The 20,773-nt window shown below is 33.1% G+C and overlaps 1 protein-coding gene across 3 annotated transcripts in view; it reads left to right on the top strand.

Annotated features, from left to right (window-relative positions):
• Positions 1-20,773, top strand: part of FRMPD4 (FERM and PDZ domain containing 4) — a 743,167-nt gene that overhangs the window by 463,896 nt on the left and 258,498 nt on the right. For all 3 annotated transcript variants that reach the window (XM_051984529.1, XM_051984530.1, XM_051984531.1), the window contains exon 2: positions 14,194-14,310. In XM_051984529.1, the coding sequence (XP_051840489.1) occupies positions 14,194-14,310 (117 nt within the window). The remainder of the gene's footprint in view (positions 1-14,193; positions 14,311-20,773) is intronic.

The following is a 20,773-nucleotide window of genomic DNA, read 5'->3' as shown; positions in this document are numbered from 1 at the left end:
GATGATGGATCCATGAGTGCTGCAAATTGAATATGTGTTTGGATTTTTTCCACATTTCAATAATTTGTGATGATTTTTCCTCTTCTTTTTTGTTCTGTATTTGTTATATGGGAGGTTTCTCAAAGAGGGAGAAGAAAAAGGGAAAACTATAGGCATAGAAAACTATGAAGAAATATATAGGAATCTACGGGGGGAAAGCATGATAATATAAAAAATAAAATTCCTCAACAGAAACTTATTTCAAATATCTCTATTTAGCTTTGGTATTTTAATAGAGAATACTTTGAAATTTTATTTCAGATATATTTTTCCCTTGTAGGAATATATTCAGTTTTATAGTATAAGTTATTCTTGATTGTAAACTTTTATCATTTGCCTTTTGAAAAATTGTATCCTTGATTTTCTCCTTTTGGAAATAATTGCTGCTTGTAATCCCTGTGGTTCCTTGGTACTTGAACTTTTTCTTTCTGGCTACTGAAAGTATTTTTTTTTTCCTTTAACTAATAAATCCTATAGGGATATGTTTTTTGTGGTTTTACTATTCCTTGCAAATTTTATACATTACTTGCAATTATTATTTTGTATGTTATATGAGGTAAAAAATAGATTTCTTTTTTCATTTTAACTTTGCTTTCTGGTTTAAATAGATTCAGGCAACTTTAATTATTTTATTTTTAATACTCAAATATCTAAGTGATTTTGTTTCACTGTGGTTTTTATGGAGTCTGATGATTCATGAAGTTTTATTTTTCTTTCATCCATTTCCAAGTCAAATGTATTTGATACAGCTATTTTTCTTCTTTTAAAATTTTCAAAAGTATTTTATTTTTCCAAATACATGTAAAGATAGTTTTTGAACATTCATTTTGGTAAAACTTTGTGTTCCAATTTTTTCCTCCCTGACCACCTCCTCCCCAAGACAGCAAGCAATCTGATATAGATTAAATATGTGCAATTATTTTAAACATATTTCCATATTTCTCATGTGGTATCAGAAAAATCGGACCAAAAGAAAAAAGAGAGAAATAAAAATAAAAGGTGAAAATACCATACATGAACCTATATTCAGTCCCAATAGTACTCTCTCTGGATGTGGATGGCATTTCCACTCCAAGTCTCTTGGAATTACTTTAATCACTGCTATTTTTAAATAATAGTTTTGTATTTTCAAAATATATGCAAAAATAGTTTCCAATATTCACCCTTGAAAAAGCTTGTGTTCCAATATTTTTCTCCACCCTTTCCCCTGGACAGCAAGTAATCCAACATATGTTAAACATATGCAATTCTTAAGACTATTTCCAGAATTACCATGCTGCACAAGAAAAATCAGATCAAAAAGAAAAACAAATGAGAAAGGAAACAAAAAGGAAGCAAATAACAACCAAAAGGGGTGCAAATACTATGTTGTGATCGACATTTCGTCTCCGTAGTTCTCTTTATGGACGGTTCTCTCCCTCACAAATTTATTGGAATTAGTTTGAATCACCTCACTGTTGAAAAGAGCCACACCTATCAGAATTGATGATCACATAATCTTGTTGCTGTGTACAATGTTCTCTTGCTTCTGCTCATTTCACTTAACATCATTTCATACAAATCTCTCCAGGCCTTTCTGAAATCATCCTGCTGATTGTTTCGTATAGAACTGTTGTGTCCTGCTTTCTAGAGCCCCCAAGTTGGGGTGACAAAACGTACATTACTTTCTAGAGCCCCCACACTGGGAAAATTAAATGTACCACCCTAGTGGAAAAGTGATGAGGGGGGACTCCTGAGGATGGTGGGAAAATAGAATTCATTTATTTCAAGGACTTTTCCCTATAACAAAAACAACACTGCTCACGTGGGACCATATAAACAACTTAGGGTTCCCTTTGGGCTAAAGGGTCTTATACCTCACCCAGAGTTTCTCTACTGACTGTGACCCTCTACATAGAACAATAATATTCTATAACATTCATATACCATAATTTATTCAGCCATCCTCCAACTTAAGGGCATCCTTTCAGTTTCCAGTTCCTTACTACTACAAAAAAGGTTATTACAAGCATTTTTACATATGTGGGCTCCTTTTTTTTATTGTCTCCTTGGGATACAGGTCTAGTAGAGGTACTGCTGGTTCAATTTGTTAACCCTTTGGGCATAGTTCCAAATTGCTCTCAAGAATGGTTGCATAAGTTCACAACTCCATCGATAATATATTAGTGTCTCAGTTTTCCCACATCCCCTCCAACAGTTATCATTATCTTTTCCTGTCATTGTAGCCAATCTGAGAGGTATGTGGTGATAGCTCAGAGTTGTCTTAATTTGCATTTATCTAATCAATAGTGATTAAGAGCACTTTCTTATGACTAGAAATGATTTTAATTTCTTCATCTGAAAATTGTCTTCATAATTTGAATTAATTCTCTATATAATTTAGAAATAAGACCTTTATTTGAACTCTTGATTGTTAAAAAAAAAAAAAAAAATCCTAGTTTTCTGCCTCCCTTCTAATCTTGTCTTCATTGGTTTTATTTGTACAAAAATTTTTTAACTTAATATCAAAATTATCCATTTTGCATTCCATAATGTACTCTCATTCTTCTTTGGCCATAATTTTTTCCTTCTTCACAGTTCTGAAAAGTAGACTATCCTTTGCTCTTCTACTTTTCTTGTAGTCTCACTCTTTATGTCAAAATCATGAACCCATTTCAATCTTATCTTGGTATAGAGTGTTGGGTTATTGTCAATGCCCAGTTTCTGCCATACTGCCAAATCCCAGCTATTTTTGTCAAATAGTGAGTTCTTATCCCCAAAGCTGGGGTCTTTGGGTTTATCAAACATTAGATTATTATAGTCATTGACTACTGTATCTTGTGAATCTAACCTATCCCGACTCTATTTCTTAGCCAGTATCAAAGAATTTTGATGACTGCTGCTTTATAATATAGTTTTAGGTCTGTTACAGTTAGGCCACCCTCATTTGCACTTTTTTCCTTAATTCTCTTGAAATTTTTGATATTTTGTTCTTCCAGATAAAGTTTGTTATTATTTTTTTCTATCTCTGTAATTTCTTGGCAGTTTAACTGTATGAATAAGTTGATTAATTTAGGTAGAATTGTCATTTTTATTATATTATCTTGGCCTACCCATGAACAGTTGATATTTTTCCATTAGATTAGATTTGAGCTTATTTGTGTGGAAAGTGTTTTGTAATGGTATTCATATTTTGTCTTGGAAAGTAGACTCCCAAATATTTTATGTTATCTATAGTTATTTTAAGTAGATTTTTTTTGTAGCTCTTGCTGTTGGATTTTGTTGGTAACAATATAGAACTGCTGATGATTTATGTAGATTTATTTTATAACCTGCAACTTTAGTAAAGTTGTTCATTGTTTCTAATAGTTTTTCAGTTGATTATCTAGGATTCTATAAGTATATCATCACATCATCTGCAAAGAATGATAATTTTGTTTCCTCATTGTTTACTCTTATTTCTTTAATTTCGTTTTCTTCTCTTATTGATAATGCTAATATTTCTAGTACAATAATGAATAGTAATGGTGCTATTGGGCAACCTTGTTTCACTTCTGATTTCATTGGGAATGCTTTTAGTGTATCCCCATTACATATGATGCTTGCTGATGGTTTTAAATAGATGCTACTGATCATTTTAAGCAAAACTCCATTATTCCTGTGCTTTTTAATGTTCTTAATAGGAATGGGTATTGGATTTAGTCAAAGGAAGAGCTATTTTTCAATCTTTTGATTTGGTCCTAATATTTTCTGCTGTCTTTTGGAGTCTTTGAGTTATTTATTGCATTCTAAGACAAAGTCATACCACTTCTTAGATATTATTTTCAACATTCCATTCCAAGTTAATTATCCTCCTGATTCTTTTCTCCAGATATATTATTTTATTTGTTTTTTTTATCTTTTCCTTTATTTTTTCTAGTTATTCTGTAGTTTTTTCTCCCTGAGGCAATTGGGGTCAAATGACTTGCCCAGGGTCACACAGCTAGCTAAGTGTCTGAGGCCAGATTTAAACTCAAGTCCTCCTGACTTCAGGGCTGGTGCTCTATCCATTGCACAGTCTAGCTGTCCCTACTCTGTAGATCTTGAGATCAAACTATTGTTTTCTTTGAAGCTCAGTTTACATTTTTTGTGAAATTATCCTTTTCTTCACTATGTACTTCTGAGGTAATCTCTTCACCACTCTACTCACATATCTAGCTTCAGTTCCTGATATGGGACTTTGGCCCAGAACTAAGGTCTGGCACATACCACATTCTTGAATGGAATGGTCCAGCACTGTTTAGTCTCAACTTCAATTAGCTAGGTTCTTGTTACAAGAATACCTACTCTGCTATATCTACATTGAGTGCTGGCAGGTTTCAGGACCTGCTTGAATTGTCTGTATTAATAACACTGCTGTCTTTAGGGATCTCTGTAGTGTCTCATTTTACATTACTGCCCTTCTGGACTTTAGGGACATCTTAGTCATAGTGCTTCCTCCTCCTGGCTCCATATTCAGGATCAAAATGGACTTCTGTGGTTTTCTGATCCTCTGTAACAAGGCTTCCCTCACTAAGCAGTCTAGACTTGTTGCCTCCTGGACAGACTATCACAGGCTTCTGAGCCCTCTGTAGCCTGCTTTGTATCCTATATCCCCATATCCTGTATTCTGATATTGTGTCCAGTCATAGGGGTGAAAGGTTTTAGAAAGCCTCCAATATATAGTCTTGTGCATAAGTTGGTTTCTCTGACTGAAGGATTCTATGGATCTATGGCTGTCTTTGCTTATTTGAATTTCTTTATTCTTATTAAGTCTGGCACTATTTTTAGAATTGTACTGCAGTAGGTATGGAGGAACTTGAATCCCCTATGAACTTTCACAGTGATATCTTAACTGAAAACCCACTAATAAAGGGTGTGTGTTTTAAAGATAAATGAAAGTTAGTAATATATGAAGCCAGCCAAGAAATAATCAGTAGACAGAAAGATTTTGAGGGGAAGAGAAAAAAATGGAAAGAGGGAAAGGAAAGATGATAGCAAATTGTTAGAAAAAAATGGGAGGGGAAAGAATTAAGGATAGTCATGGAGAATCCTATATATGTGGCTATCAAGAAGGACCACTTCAAAACCTCTGTGAGTTTCAGTTTTTTTATTTGTAAAATGAAGGGACTAAACTAGATGACCCTTTCTGGCTCTATAACTACAATCCTACTTTACTATAATTCTCTTTTGTTTCATATTTTGTCAGGTTTTTTTTTTTCCCCACATTTTAATTACTGGCCTTTACAGGGTGGAGAATTTTATACTTATGAAATAAATTAAGATTTCAGGCGGCATCTTTTATAAATTTGACTTCACAGTGCTGACTGATGCTCTCACACAATACCAGTCACACAGGAGGCACAATCAATATTTAAATTGAATTTAGTTGAATTAAAACCAAATTTGCAGTATTCTTATTAGAGAATTATCTGGACTTTCACTGAGAAAGTTATAAAAATAATTTTTCCTTCAACCTAATCATCCCACAACTCTGAATATACCAGTGTTATACAAAATTAAAAAGAAAAAACTGTCTGCATGAAAAAAAATTTAGAGATATATTATTTGCAATAAGAAAACACTGGAAATTAGACTGAATGGTGCTGAGAGTGGCCAATTCGGCTGCTATCTCTCCTTATTAGAAGATCATTGGAATGCATGTAAGAATGATAAATGTCAGGAATCTAAATGTATATATAATAACATACAGAATAATGTGAAGCATAGAAAGCAGGATTAGGGCAATGTATATAATGCCTTATAATGTGTTAAAGAGGGAAAAAATTCATGAAACCAAAAATGAAATAGCAAATAAAGAGAGACTAAATAGACTATTATTATTTCTATGTAGAAATTATTTTAGTGGAAAATTTTAAACATGTTTAATGTTCATAAAAATATTTAGAAAGAAAAAAAGTGTTATTAATTGGCTATTAGAAACTATTCAGTGTTTGAAAATTCATATTAATTTATGAATTTTGAAAGTTAGAAAGACCTAAAATTCATTAAAAACAATCTAATTTAACAAAAAACAATAGGGACCTAAATATGTTGAATGTTGCCTGTTATCTTCCTCATTGGATTATGAGCTCATTCTGAGAAGGGACTATTTTTGGTCTTTCTTTTTATCTCTAGTGCTTTGTAAAGTGCCTAGAATATAATATGTATTTAACAAATGTTTACTTGCTGACTGATTTGTAAAATATCAGTCAATTAATTGGTGGTAGAACTAGTATTAGAGGAGAGATCTCCTAATACTTGATCTTATCACTTTTTCTATTGACACCATGTTTTAATATTTGATATTATGAATATAATAATATATTAAAATATATTTTTAGAGAATTTAAAGCCATCTATACTCTTTACCTTTAATAAAGGTATTTTTTGAAATCTGGCAGAAGTAATTTCCTAATGCATTTCCCACATTCCTAGGAAGAAGCTTTGTTACCCCAATAGAAAATGATACATTGCCCCATACCTCATGTGATGTATTAATTAGCTCTCAGGATCCTAGATTAATAACTTCATATTGAATAGTCAATAATTACTTTTGGAATCCAATTGTTAAGTTTTGAATATGTCCATCTAGACCATCATTTAGCCCCTAAGTTTTCTTTTTTTTTTTTTTTAATTTTATTTTATTTAATAATAACTTTGTATTGACAGAATCCATGCCAGGATAATTTTTTTTACAACATTATCCCTTGCACTCGCTTATGTTTCGTTTTTCCCCTCCCTCCCTCCACCCCCCCTCCAAGATGGCAAGCAGTCTTATATATGTTAAATATGTTGCAGTATATCCTAGATACAATACATATTTGCAGAACCGAACAGTTCTCCTGTTGCACAGGGAGAATTGGATTCAGAAGGTAAAAATAACTCGGGAAGAAAATCAAAAATGCAAATAGTTCACATTCATTTCCCAGTGTTTCTTCTTTGGGTGTAGCTGTTTCTGTCCATCATTTATCCATTGAAACTCAGTTAGGTCTCTTTGTCATAGAAATCCACTTCCATCAGAATACATCCTCATACAATATCGTTGTCGAAGTGTATAATGATCTCCTGGTTCTGCTCATCTCACTTAGCATCAGTCCATGTAGGTCTCTCCAAGCCTCTCTGTATTCATCCTGCTGGTCATTCCTTACAGAGCAATAATATTCCATAACATTCATATACCACAATTTACCCAGCCATTCTCCAATTGATGGGCATCCATTCAATTTCCAGCTTCTAGCCACTACAAACAGGGCTGCTACAAACATTTTGGCACATACAGGTCCCTTTCCCTTTTTTAGTATCTCTTTGGGGTATAAGCCCAATAGAAACACTGCTGGATCAAAGGGTATGCATAGTTTCATAACTTTTTGTAGCCCCTAAGTTTTCATGAGAAACGTGAAGATAGGGACATGAGAGACAATCTCCCCAAAGGACTAGTCTTGTGCTTATATGAGGCCTCCACTGGAAGGATTTAGGTCTCAGAAATATGACAATCATGTTTTTGTGGATTTCTCTTTGTGGAAAAAAAGAGGAATTATTGTCTAGATTTATATTGATCACTTTCATTTGGACACAATTGGATCAATTCAATTGAACAAACTGTTAAGCATCCGTGTATGTGAAATCTGTGGTATGCGTAACATTGGACACAAAATTTAAAGAAGGTATAAACTATGTTACCTACATAAATAGCTATGCATAATAAGAGTTTAAAAGAAAATAACATATAATAAAATCATAAAAAATGTGCAAAGTACTTTGTGGATGGTTAAAGGGGAAAAGTCATTCCTGATACTGTGTTGATATAGGAAGGCCTCACAAAAAAAGTTTTGTTTGAATTTTGCTTTTGAGAATGAATTCATTCATTGTGAGGAAGAAAAAGCATTTAAGGCATTGGATTTTGAGCAGAAGCATGTAAGTAGTAAAGTGTAGTGCTAGTCCAGGAGATGGTGGATGTTGAGTTCAGTGTCAGATACTTAAAGCTAAAGAATATTAAGAGACAAGAGTGCAAAGATTGATTTATGTCAGATTATGTTTTCATAACCAGAGTGCATTATAACTACCTGATTAGGGAAAAGAAAAATACGAACACCCACCAGAGACATCTGGGATTATTTGGCAATTTTATTTATTATGGAGTTTTTTAAGCAAGATAAAGTTTTACATGCATCTATTTCCTTTATTTGCATACTTAATTTGTTTAATACTACTAAACTTTTCCAAGTTAATTTAATTACCAAAAATTAGGAAATAGATGTTGTCTCTCTTTTTAAAATATCTGTTTTGGCTGTTGTGTTTTGTGTTAAAATGAGTTGGGATCCTTATATCTCTTCCATATTATAATTAAACTAAATTTTCTGTTTATGGTTGGAGGTTTTATTTGGTGACATCTTGCTGAAATGTTATTCACTGTTTCCTGCACACACTTTGTAATCTTTGTAATGAAATTCAGGCTTCCTCCAGATCTGTATTGTTATTCTCTACTTTTCATGTAAATTATATTTGAAAGAACTCGGTCTTACCCCAATTGTGATTAAGGAAGGCTTAAAAAGTGGGGAAGTGGGAAGGTTTGTTTACTTGTTTTTTTAATGTGAGCCTCATTAGGAGAAGGACTTTTTTTTAGCTTTTTAAAAAAAGTTATTTATACATTAAGGTTCTCAATTAAAGACTTAAAGAAAAACAAGAAAAGAAAAAAGATTTTTTAAAAAGGAAAATAATCTATGATATAGTTCTGTATACAGGAGAGAAGGAGAAAACAGGCTATATGAAGGGGAAAAGATACATGTGCATGCACACACACACACACACACACACACACACATAATGAAGAGAAGGGAGCCTGAGTATCCAGGGCCAGAGTTCTTGGGTAGTTACCTATTTTATGTAGGTTTTCAGTGTGTACTTTTTAAAGATTATGAAATCAATAGCAGCTATGTTGAATGGATTGTCAATGTTGGATTCTTCTGGCAGTCTGTAGAGAAATAGTTAGATAGTTCTGATGTTATACAGGCCTAACTAGTTGTATTTGAGAATGTCCAAATAAATATTGCCTTGAGTATCCACACCAGGTTGGTAGCAACTGATCGTAATTTAGAATGATTACATAATGTCCATGACTCAGAAGGAACTGTTTAGTTTTCTAAATGGACATTCCTTTTTTTGTAGTTGTTGTGTTATATCATATGGTATTCTGATTTTGGAAAATCTTTTAAATAAGTGGATAGAATTTAATTGAACCTGCATGCTTATATTTAAGTAGTTGTAATATGTTGTAATGTATGTACATTACATACATATACATAATTAATAATAATTACATTGTTATTGTAATGTAATACAATAATAATAGCTGTGATTACCTTAGAAAGTCTTACAAATTTGTGTAAAATACTAGTTACAGAAATTGTTATTCTTAAGGAATTGATGGGATTTATATGATGGGGATTTATATGATTTCTATATCTATTGCTTCCAAAGGCTTAGGTTATGTATCAAAGCAGTATCTTTGCTTTCTATAACATCTATAACATCTATAACATCACTGGAGAATTCTTTCCTTGCTTACTTTTGCATATTAGAACAAATTCTGTTGTCCCTTCTTTGGATATGCAAAGTCCAGAAATTATATTTGCCTCTATTTGCATTAGGCAGATTCCTGGGGGTTTGGGGTCACCAACTTTATCATATACTTACTTTTAACTTTTAACTTTTAACTAGGGGGGCTTTGGGGGATCATGGAGAAATTAATGAAAGTGATTAAAAGAATAAAAAAAAGATACTCTAAGAGGGGAAAATTAAAGAAACTAAGATTGCTTTATAAGTTGAAGAAAAAGAAAAGGGTCTGCAGAGTTCTAGGAAGGAGCTGCTGGACTCCATTGTTCTTCATGTCCACAACAGTATGGTAAAAAAAAAAAAAAAAGAGCTTAAATCAATACAGTAGACCTTTGAAAATCATAATATCATGTAGCTAGACATAGAAGATGTGCTAGAGACTTATGATGTATTTGAAGTTCAGCATCAAATGATAAAATTGATGTTCAGGTACCAAATGATGAAATTTAGGAAAGTAGTAGGCACCAAATGTTGGAGTTTGGCACCAAATGTTGGGATTCAGTCATGGGAAGAATTCTTTGCTAAAGGGACATTTATTTAAAAGATGTTGCAGACAATATGAAGAGATACAATAGATACCAGTATTGGTAAATAGGAAATAGATTTGAGAGAGCATATAACAATTAACAATGGAAAGAACAAATTCATTGTGGAACTCATAATTAACTAGGAGACACGAAATATTCCAGGGATGGGAATTTGCCCTTAACTGGCAGGTTAAATCCAAGGAGAATTTAGCACCCTAAAATAATTAGTTAGCTATAAGGAGAAAGGCACCATGAAGCAAAATGCCATGGCAAGCTAATCCAAAAGGGATTCACAAAGATCTTTTGGGCTATGGAAAGATTTATAGAGGATATTAAACCTCAAGTGTTTGGCATCATAACTTAACTTTCTGATTGGATACAGTAAAGTAGAGTTACCCAAAACCTCCAGAGGATGTAGAACTGCAAAACTGAGCTGATTCCCATCAGTGTCTCTCCCTGCTTGCCTCAGGAAGTAATATCAGTACTTCAGGTTTTTCTCTGCCAATCCCCACCTAGTTACCAAGGACCTCATCACCATCATCACTCTCCATATTTTAAAGATGAAGAAACTGAGATTCAAGGAAGGTGTGACTTCCCCAAAGTCATGGAAGTAGTAAAACACAAAGGTGAGATTTGAACCTAAGTGGGTCTGGCTCCACAACCATTGTTGTTTCTATTATTTCAAACTGTTTTTCCTATGGATTAAAGAAAAGATATCAAGTATCACAACAATTCAACATGGACATGAGCTTCTGGAGCGGAGTTCTATGTAGAATCTTCATCTCTTGAAAGGAGACTACATAGGACAGCAGAAAACGGAATGGGATGACAGGACATGAAAAGAAAAGAAAAGAGAAGAAAATACAAGAGAAGATAGGAGAGATTAGGAAAGGAAATGTCAGAAAGACATTTATGTCATGTTATGTTATGTTATGTTATGACAGAAGAGGAGAGTGTTTTCAATATTTTAGGAAGAGAAAACTATTGCCCTGTATTCAGATCAGGGAGCCCCAAGCAGTAGATCATTCACAAAATTTTTATTGTTAGAAGGGACTTTAAACTTCATTTACTCCAGTCCTCTAATTTTACAGATAAAAATTCATTCACAGATCTCAGTTTTTTCCTGCTATATTTCCCACTTGGTTGCATTGTCATGGCCCTTGTTTTCTTTTCTTGGTTTCGTAATAGAGAAAGGATATCACTTGGCAGCTAAATACATTTATAATTACTCAATATTCTTCCTTACTATCTTCTGCAGTTGCTTCAAAGATATAGGTTAAAGTAAAGGACTGGCTTCCCTATTTTAAACGTAAATCTGCTTAAAGACAGTGGACTAAACAAGATGACCTCCTGAAGTCCCTAAATTAGGGTCCTATAGTGTTTATGAAAGTATCACCATATACTTTACAAAATGCTTCTATAGCAACTGAGAATGACAAAGGTCTCCTGGAGAAACATGTAACTGAACAACCATTTTTTTTTTTTTCTAATAAGTGCTTTTCTTGAAGATATCACGAATTGGGAATGCAATACTTTCCAAGATAGTTCATTTTTCTTTTAGAAAGCTCATAAGTTTTCTTTGGGCAGCTAGATGATGTGGTGAATAGAACCAGTGTCTGGGAACCAGAAAGATGCATCTCCCTAAGTTCAAATCTGGCTTCAGAGACTTACTACCTCTGTGACTCTAGGCAAGTCATTTTATCCTGTTTGCCTCAGTTTCCTCATCTGTAAAAATGATCTGTAGAAAGAAATGGCAAACCTCTCTAATATCATTGCCAAGAAAAACCCAAATGGGGTCACAGAGTTGGACACAAATGATTTCAAGAGCAATTTTTTTTAGGACAACTAGGTAGAGCAGTAAAACTAGTGCTGGGCCTGAAGTCAGAAAGTCTCACTTTCCTTAGTTCAAATCTAACCTCAGACATCTACTAGTTGTGTGACTCTATTAAGTCTCTTAACTCTCTTTGCCTCAGTTTCTTCATCTATAAAATGAAGTGAAGAAGGAAATGGCAAACCAAAACCTCTGTCTAGAAAACCCCACATGGGGTCAGAAATAGTCAGAAATGACTGAACAACAACAAAGTGTTTCATATTTCAAGTATAAATTTGCTTCTTTGCAGGCTCTATACATTACCCGCTAGGACCAAGTAGAAGAACTCTAATTCTCTTTGAGAAGACAGCTCTTCAAATGCTTGAAGATAACTATAGTATCTTCCCTAATTCTTCTCCAAAGGAAACCTTTGCTATGATCCCACAAAAATGTACCTCGGGGCCCTTATACTTATGTAAATTTACCAGCATTTATCAGCATTCATAGTACCAAATTATAATCAGTTTTGAAAAGTATTTAAAAGAGGCACTAAGAATCATTCATTTCTCTTTTTCAAGCATAATTATCTCTTCAAACTGCCAATGTTCTAACAGCAAAGGGGCCCAGTCAGGGTATTTCTGGGTATATTTGCTACAGGAGAGCTCCTTGCAGAATTCTTCTTGGAGTCCTATTATCTAAATTTAAGTAATTGGTTATGGATAATATGTACTTGTATGCCTCTGATGATTGTGACTTTGAGCTGTTTCTGTGTATTGTTCTTATTCTTGGAACACTAGCCATCTAGAATGCATACCTCTGCTTTACTATGCATAGTTACTTTCAGTCTGTTCCTGGAGCAAACTTCAGGTGGGCATTGGGAGGTATAAAAGCTAATACATGTGTTTATGCCAAAGTTTTACATCAGTGATTTGCCATAGGCTTTCTAAAGTACCTGGCTAGTATATAATTAGTCATAGTTATTAAAACTTGATTTGGGATTGAAGGAGCAGGGGACAAAGATTTAGTGTTCCCTAGAGAAGGTTCATAAAAGCTATAATTTGTTTTCATAGGTGGGCATTTCAATTAAGATTAAGGTACATGAGACATATGGTTAGGTGGGTTTTCCAACATTTTCAAATATGATATAAGGGACTTAATTTTTTAAAATCCAAAAATGCTCATAAGGAAGTAGTTAAAATATTAGCATCCATTTGTTGAGAAGATATATGATGATAAATGCCTATTATGAATTCAGAAATGCTTTTAAATACATTAATATTTTATAAATCACAAAACATCCATATATATTTCAAAAATAGTTATCTATTATTGTGTATATACATGTGTATATGTTTATATACATATAAAGAATATTTATTTATATCTATATGTATTTACACATAGATATAAATATAGATTCTTTATTCGGTGTCCAGAAGATGTGTTTGTTTATTTATTTCAATTTCATGAATACATATTTTGTTAGCACTAAGTAGAGACAACCTGACATAGTACAGATTCAAATGTAAAAGACTTGGGTTCAGATATCACTATTGACATATTCTAGTTATGTGACCCTGGTCAAGTTAGTTAACTTCCTAATTCTCTGAACAATTCTCTCAAATTATAAATTGCAGAGAAGGTGCTGATTCACAATGCTATACAGTTACCTAACAGTTTTTTATACCCTAGCTTCTTAACTGTAGTTTGCAACCTCATTTAAGATCTCATAGCTGAATTTGGGGGTTATGAAATTATAATTTATTATCAGTAAATGTTTGATTTGTATACATGTTTATATATCTACATACCTGGAGTCACATAAAAATTTCTCAGGAGAAAAGAAGTCTCAAGGAGGAAAAGTTTAAAAAGCCCTGTTTTATGGCAACAAAATCAGAAAGACATTCCTTTTCCCTAAGTAAAAATCAACATGATAATGCTTGCTTGCACATCAATTTGTGGGTTGCTTTTACAGAATTCCCAGGGGTCTTTGATCTTTGGGAATAATCACCCGCCTTGGTATGGTCCTGAGGAAAGTTCATGGATGTTGGGATTCCAATTTAGTTTTGCTTTAAAGTAACATAATGGAATGGAATTTACTAGTACCCAAGGCCCTTTTCCTATGATTCTATATTGCTAGATTTTTTTCCTCCACGAAAATACCCAAAAGATATATAATTACAACATTGTTTGTTTGGTTTGCAGCCACAGAACCAAGGCTTCAGGCTGGCCACCTCCCTCAGGAACCTGGAGCTTGAACCAGGTGCCACCTTATGGATGGGAGATGACGTCAAACAGAGATGGAAGAGACTACTTCATCGAGTAAGTTGACTAAATATATAGTAAAAATTTGATTAACTGAATCTTTGTTACCTAGTGCAATATTGAACATTCTGTTGTTAGAATGATAACAAGAGAAATTCATATCATGAACTTAATTTAAAAATAACACAAACACATCTGCACAATTTACAAACTTTGATACCTCACTACTTACATTACAATCTTAGAATCCATGTGAAAATACTCAGAGAGACTGAAAAGTATTCAGACATCAAAGGAGAGCATTATGTTCATGCTACTCTATTTTAGTAATATCATAAAAGTATACTGACTCAATTTACAAATACTCCCAAAAAATAATTGACCTAGAATGTGCAGAGATGTCAAACTCACTGACATGCAAAGTACTAAACCAGACTAAAATGTAATTGGGAAAAGTTTAACAAAGTAAATAGCAATATTATACAACATAGATAATGTTAATTTTTTCTAAGTCAATATGGGTTTGATAATGATATGTTCCTATTTAAGTTTGACACTGCTACTTTAATGAAAATGTAGCTGACCAAAATAATTCTATTTGCTGAGCATTCCAGATAATTAAAGTTTAATTTCCTGTCCTATGTCACCCCAACTACTAGTTTTTCCTTCCCTAAAAATTAGCTTTTCAGAGACTTAAGGCATAGCATTTGATTGCTCATTGATTATTGACTGACCATTGCTTGAGCAATTAAGTACTATGCTCCAATTCTTTTGACATGGTATTGAATAAGTTCTATTTATCATATATGTGCCTTCTTTATCATCCCCAAATAGGAAAATGGATAAAATAGAAATATCTCATTTTGAATCATCATTTGTTCCTAATTCAGACCTAAATGAAACGTGCTTAATTTTATTCAGATGCAGAAACAGATTTGAAATGAGAGTGCTCATGATTTTAATAACATGAGAGATACTTGTATTCTGTACTCTAGTAGGGTGATTGTTTCTTGTGCTTCTCTGGAACATATGGAAACTTATGGACTAAATGATATTCTAGTGGGGTTTATACAAAACTGGCTAAATGGCTGAATTCAAAAAGCAATCACTGTTAAATATGAAACTTTGATCCAGGACCCTATCAGCTGAGAAAGGAGCTCCTTAGTGTAGTTCCCCCAGAGATTTTCATTTGTCCCTGACTTTTAACATTTTTTACCAGTCACTTGCTTAAGGCACAGATGGCATGCTTACAAAATTTGCATATGACATAAAGGTGGGAGTGCATGACAGAGTCAAGATCTGAAATTGTCTTGACAGGGTAGAATCTAATAAGAAGAAATTGAAGAGGAATAGATAGAAATTCTTATTGCAGCTTTAAAGCATCATTTTTATAAGATAGGAGAAAATAATAGACTATTTGGAAAAAACATCCAGTGGGTATAGTGGATTGAGAGCCATAGAATCAGCAGTTTGATAGGATAGCCACAAATATGAATGCAAGTCTCAGCCATGTAAAGAAAGGTATGGTGTCCATGTTAAGGAAGGTAATTTTTCCTTATTCTATCCTAGTCAATCATACATCTGTAGTATGGACAATTCTGGAATAAATGCAGAGCAGAATAACAAATAATCAAGTATCTTAAAATCATGTTATGTCAGGCATATTGAAGATAAGTCTCAGGAAGGACATGATAATAGCCTTTTAATTTTAAAGGGCTATTATTTGGAAGAGGGAAAAGGTATATTCTTCTTTGTACCAGAGTACAGAATGGAATTAAAAACAGTAAGGAGACATTTCAAAGAAACAGATTTAATCTAATTTAATCATATCTAAAGGAATTGTATATTTCATTAAGAAAATTTTCTAACAATTAGAGATATTCAAAAGCATAACTCAAGAAAAGGCTGGATGACCTCTATTCAATGATTATAGAAGCTCTGAATGGTCCTAGTAAAACTGAGATGGTTAAATACTTTAGCTTAAAAAAGCCAAAGTATCCCATTTCATTGAGGGCCTAACTCTAGTCATTCTGATCTATATCTGGCCACTGAACCAAGAAGGCTCTGGAGGGCAAAGTGAGGCAGGCAACCTTGCACAGCCTTCCCTCACTCAAATCCAATTTATTTGTATGTCATGGTATCACCTCCTTGATGTCATGGTCATCTTTGAGAACAAAGGAAAAACAACAACCTTGGGACAATTTATAATGAGATAGTTTGTGTGGGTTAGGTTTGGCTAGATGGTCTCTGAGATAATTTCTAACTCAAAGACTCTGTGGCTCATGGATTTGTGTAGAACTCCCAGTACAGTTGCGTATTCCTGCTTATCTCCTCCAAGGGTAGTAGATGATTCCTTTGGGAACAAATTGCATCCCAAAATTTAAATCATTAAAGGAGTGTATAATTTTGTTCGATAGCTCTGAATCTGGAATGAATGCATTCTTCCAGCTTGTCCAAAGTAGAAAGAAAATAGGTCAATTATCATATTGTGCCATTTATTTTATAATAAAGGCTCTAATTCACTTAACTTTCTTTCCCAGTGCCATCACCATCAAGATGGCCTTGATTCTTCAGCTCAAAATATAAAACTTTTAAGTGGAAAAAGGACAGATTTGCTGGAATGAATGCAAGTTTAAAAATAAATTGATAATGAGTATTTTGAAGATGTTTATCAGATCTGTTAGTTTAAAATCAATGTTTGTATTTACAGGATTGGACTTTTGGTCTGTAACTCATCCAGTCTGGATATTTTTTGATCAATAAGTAGAAATCCAAACAGAAACAAATTGATTTGAGGTCACAAGTCTGAGGTCATCTTCATCTATGCATGTTTCTCCTCATCTTGTTGACATTTTAAAAGGTTTGTTCTTGTGTTGATTTAACATTGATGCTGTGACTCAGAGAAACCAAAGCACAACCTAATGGACAGACCTGCAATGTTTTAACAAACTAAACTGTCTAAAAGAACTTTCTCATTTGCATCTCACCTCAAAAGCTTTTGAAATTTCTTAGTGTCAAGGAGCCTCCATTTTGAATAAACTCCTCAAACCTCTCTCTGGCTGTGTTCCTACTCTCTCATTAATTAATTTAATAAATAATGGTCATCATCTCAGTCTTCTTTTGCCTACTGAGCACTGTTAGTCACAGTCAAAAGAGATCTTCTAATTACCTGCACATCCATGAAGCTATCATATGCTGGCTGACTGAATTACATTCAATAGTCTTAGAAATTAAAGGGGCATTTTGAAAGTTAATCTGTGATTAGTAATTGGCATCTTAATTAATTTTGCACTCCTGTATAATTCCTTTTGAAAGCATAGAGATCTTTTATTTTTTGATTTTGTCATTACTTTAACAAACTATGGGTATGGATGTGATTATGTCTCAATGAAATAGGAAGCTGAAGAATAGAAAAGAATCTCCATTTCAAAATTAGAGTCTGATGGCTAAATAATGAGATACCATAATCAAAAGAACATTGATAAAAAGTCCAGAGAAGAACAATTAGAATAATGACAGTCTTGATGCTGTATGAGAATCAATTCAAGAAAGTGAGTACATTAGGTCTTAAGAAGAGAAGATTTGGAAGAGTCAGGAGAGATGATAACTGCTTTCAAGTAGCTGAAGGGCTATCAGTGAGTCAATAATAAGCATTTATTGAATGCCCACCATGTTCTAGTACTAGACAATAGGAATAGAAAACCCAAAAATATTTTTAAAAAGGAAATAGTTTCTTCTCTGAAAGAGTTTATATTTTATCTGGGCATCAGATTCATTCTGACTCACTGTAGTTAGTAGAACTAGCAGTGGTAGTTGGAGACAGAGTTTCTTTTTTTTTTTTTTTTTTCTTTTTTTTTTTTTTTGCTGAGGCATTTGGAGTTAAGTGACTTGTCCAGGGTCACACAGGAGTTCTTTTACTTTTAACAAAGGTTGGGATACAGACTGTGTAGAAGGGATTTTTTTTTTTTTTTTTTTTTTTATGTAGAGGGTAGAATGAATGAGTTGTGGAGTCTCTTCCAACTCTTGGATTCAATGATAATACCTTTCCTTCAAAATATGATTCTGAAAGACTCAAAACTTGTGAAAAGTTGCCCAATTGCCCATAGCAGAAAGAGCATTGAGTTTGAAAGACCTGAGTTCAAATCTAACTTCAAATACTTACTAGCTATGTAAACTTGGGTAAGTCACTTAACCTCTATCTGCCTCACTTTTCCCAATTCTAAAATGAGAATAATAGAAGTTATCTCCCAGAATGGTTATGTCGGTTGAATTATATTACATGTGTGTGTATGTTTTAGAAGAATTCATTTTTAAACTTAAAATGAATCGATTTCATATTATGTTTAGTTGAGAGACAATGGGAAATGGAAATGGATCAGAAGAAAAAGGAGAGAAAAGATGGATCTATTCATAGTTTAAAAACCTGAAGACCATCCTCTACCTCCTTTTAAACAATTCATGGAATAATAAATTTAAATTGGAAGCTACCTCAGAGGTCTGTGGATCCAACACTTTCATTTTTTTTTTTTTTAATAAGAAAAATAAAGCCTGGATAAGTGATTTGCCCAGGGCCACATAAGAGAATAAAAGCTTGAATTTGAAACCAGGCTCTCTGATTCCACATCTATTGTTTTTCCCACTATTAAAAGTAAATTAGAGTTATTAGATTGTTTGCTGTCTTTGGGAAGGGGAATGGAGATAGGGAGACAGAAAAAAATTGAAAACAAGGTTTTGCAAAGATATTCACCTAGTTTGGAAACTATCTTTGCATGTATTTGGAAAAATGAAATACCATTAAAATTAAATATAGTAAAGATTTCATTTTTTAAATAACATAACTTTTAAGACAAAATAATATAGTTCAGTTTATAGGAAGAAAAATCTATACATGAGCTTGGAGTGAGATGGAAGAGTTGTATTTACCATCAGACTAGCTTGATGTATTATTCTTTTGTTTTGCTGAATTTTGGAGTTTTTTCCTTTTAAAATATTTCTTAAAAGAGAAGACTTGCTTGAAACAGGAGGGCTAAAAGAAGACCATAGCCAAAATTAAATTACATGTAAAACAAAAACAAAAGATATCTATTTTTTAAACTTTTTAAAAAGACAAGATAGATAGAGAAAGTGATAGTAAGGTACTAAAAATAGATTGTGTGATTTTAAAGTAACAAAGTTAGCTAATTTATCCTCGATCTTTTTTTCTTTCTAAGCATTATTATTACATAACTCAAAAATGGTGTCATTGAGTCAGGTACACATCCCTGCTCTTTTGTAGAGAACTCCCTAGTGGTAAATTATATTGAGAAATTATATTTCCTTGGTATATATTAATTCTTAATTCTGGTCAGTAAATAACAAGATATTGGTATAAGGGATTCGAGTTTTCTCATTAGTGTTAACATTGCCCAAATTGATTAAGATTTAGCCATTACCACCTAACAAAGTAGCCAATATAAAATGTATTTTGCATATTTAGATCTGAATGAGCACATCTGAAAAACTAGAATGCATATTTATGTGTGGATGTATGCATATTACTAGCTTCTGCAAAGTACCAAGAAGAAAATGAGCTACCAGACTATATGGAAATTTATAATTATGAAATTTAGAAATCACAAAGACCTAACTTTAATCATTAGATTGTGAACTCTTTGATAATAGAGCTATCTTTGGCCTTTTCCTTGGTATTACTAGAATTTAGCACAGTGCCTGGCACATAAGCAGGCTTAATAAATTTATATTAACTAAATATTTGTCCAGTTAATTCCCCTGTCAATCTTCATAATATGCTTCCATCTGCTTTAATAGAATTATATATTTCCCTTCAACAGTCTTTGATGGGATTTGAGACTTAGAGCTTGAAGTGATCTTAGGAGGCTTCAGATATGACTTTCTCTTTTCACAGATTAGGAAACTGAGGCTGAGAGACTTTTCCTGGGTCACATAGTAAGCATCAAAGACAGGATTTGAACCTATGTCTTTTTGCCTTCATGCCCTGTGGCATATTCATTATATTATGTTATTTGGGGTTTGTTTGTTTGTTTGGAGGGAGGGAGTATTTCTTATAAATGCTCAAACACTAAAAGATCCAAAAAGATTAAATGTGCTAACTTTTCTTTCCAAAGAATAAAAGTAGTAAAGGAATACACTAAGAATTTCTATTTATGCTTTGATGGGAGGAGGGAATTTCTGGCAGATAGCTTGGTCTATTACATAGGTTAGAGGGGTTTCTAACCACAGAATTAAGTAATGAAATTATGTTGAAGAAGGAGCAATTCACCTCATTTTGTATTGTTTGATTAAGGATCCTTAAATAAAACCTATTACTTCCTAGTGTTCACAATGAATTCTTGCATAAAGCACAGATAATGTGCTAGTTGCAAGAGCAAAAACTGCCTTTTAGTTAAATGGGTTCCTTGCAATCCCATACATCCATTCAAGTGGAAGAGACATTATAATTTTGAAATTGGAGGAACAAAGAAAACGCGATAGCATCCTTACATGAAATGAAAGGTAATTA

The sequence above is a fragment of the Antechinus flavipes genome, chromosome 3 (assembly GCF_016432865.1).
Source record: "Antechinus flavipes isolate AdamAnt ecotype Samford, QLD, Australia chromosome 3, AdamAnt_v2, whole genome shotgun sequence".
In the NCBI taxonomy this organism is placed as follows: domain Eukaryota; kingdom Metazoa; phylum Chordata; class Mammalia; order Dasyuromorphia; family Dasyuridae; genus Antechinus; species Antechinus flavipes.
This window is presented reverse-complemented; position numbering and strand designations above follow the sequence as displayed.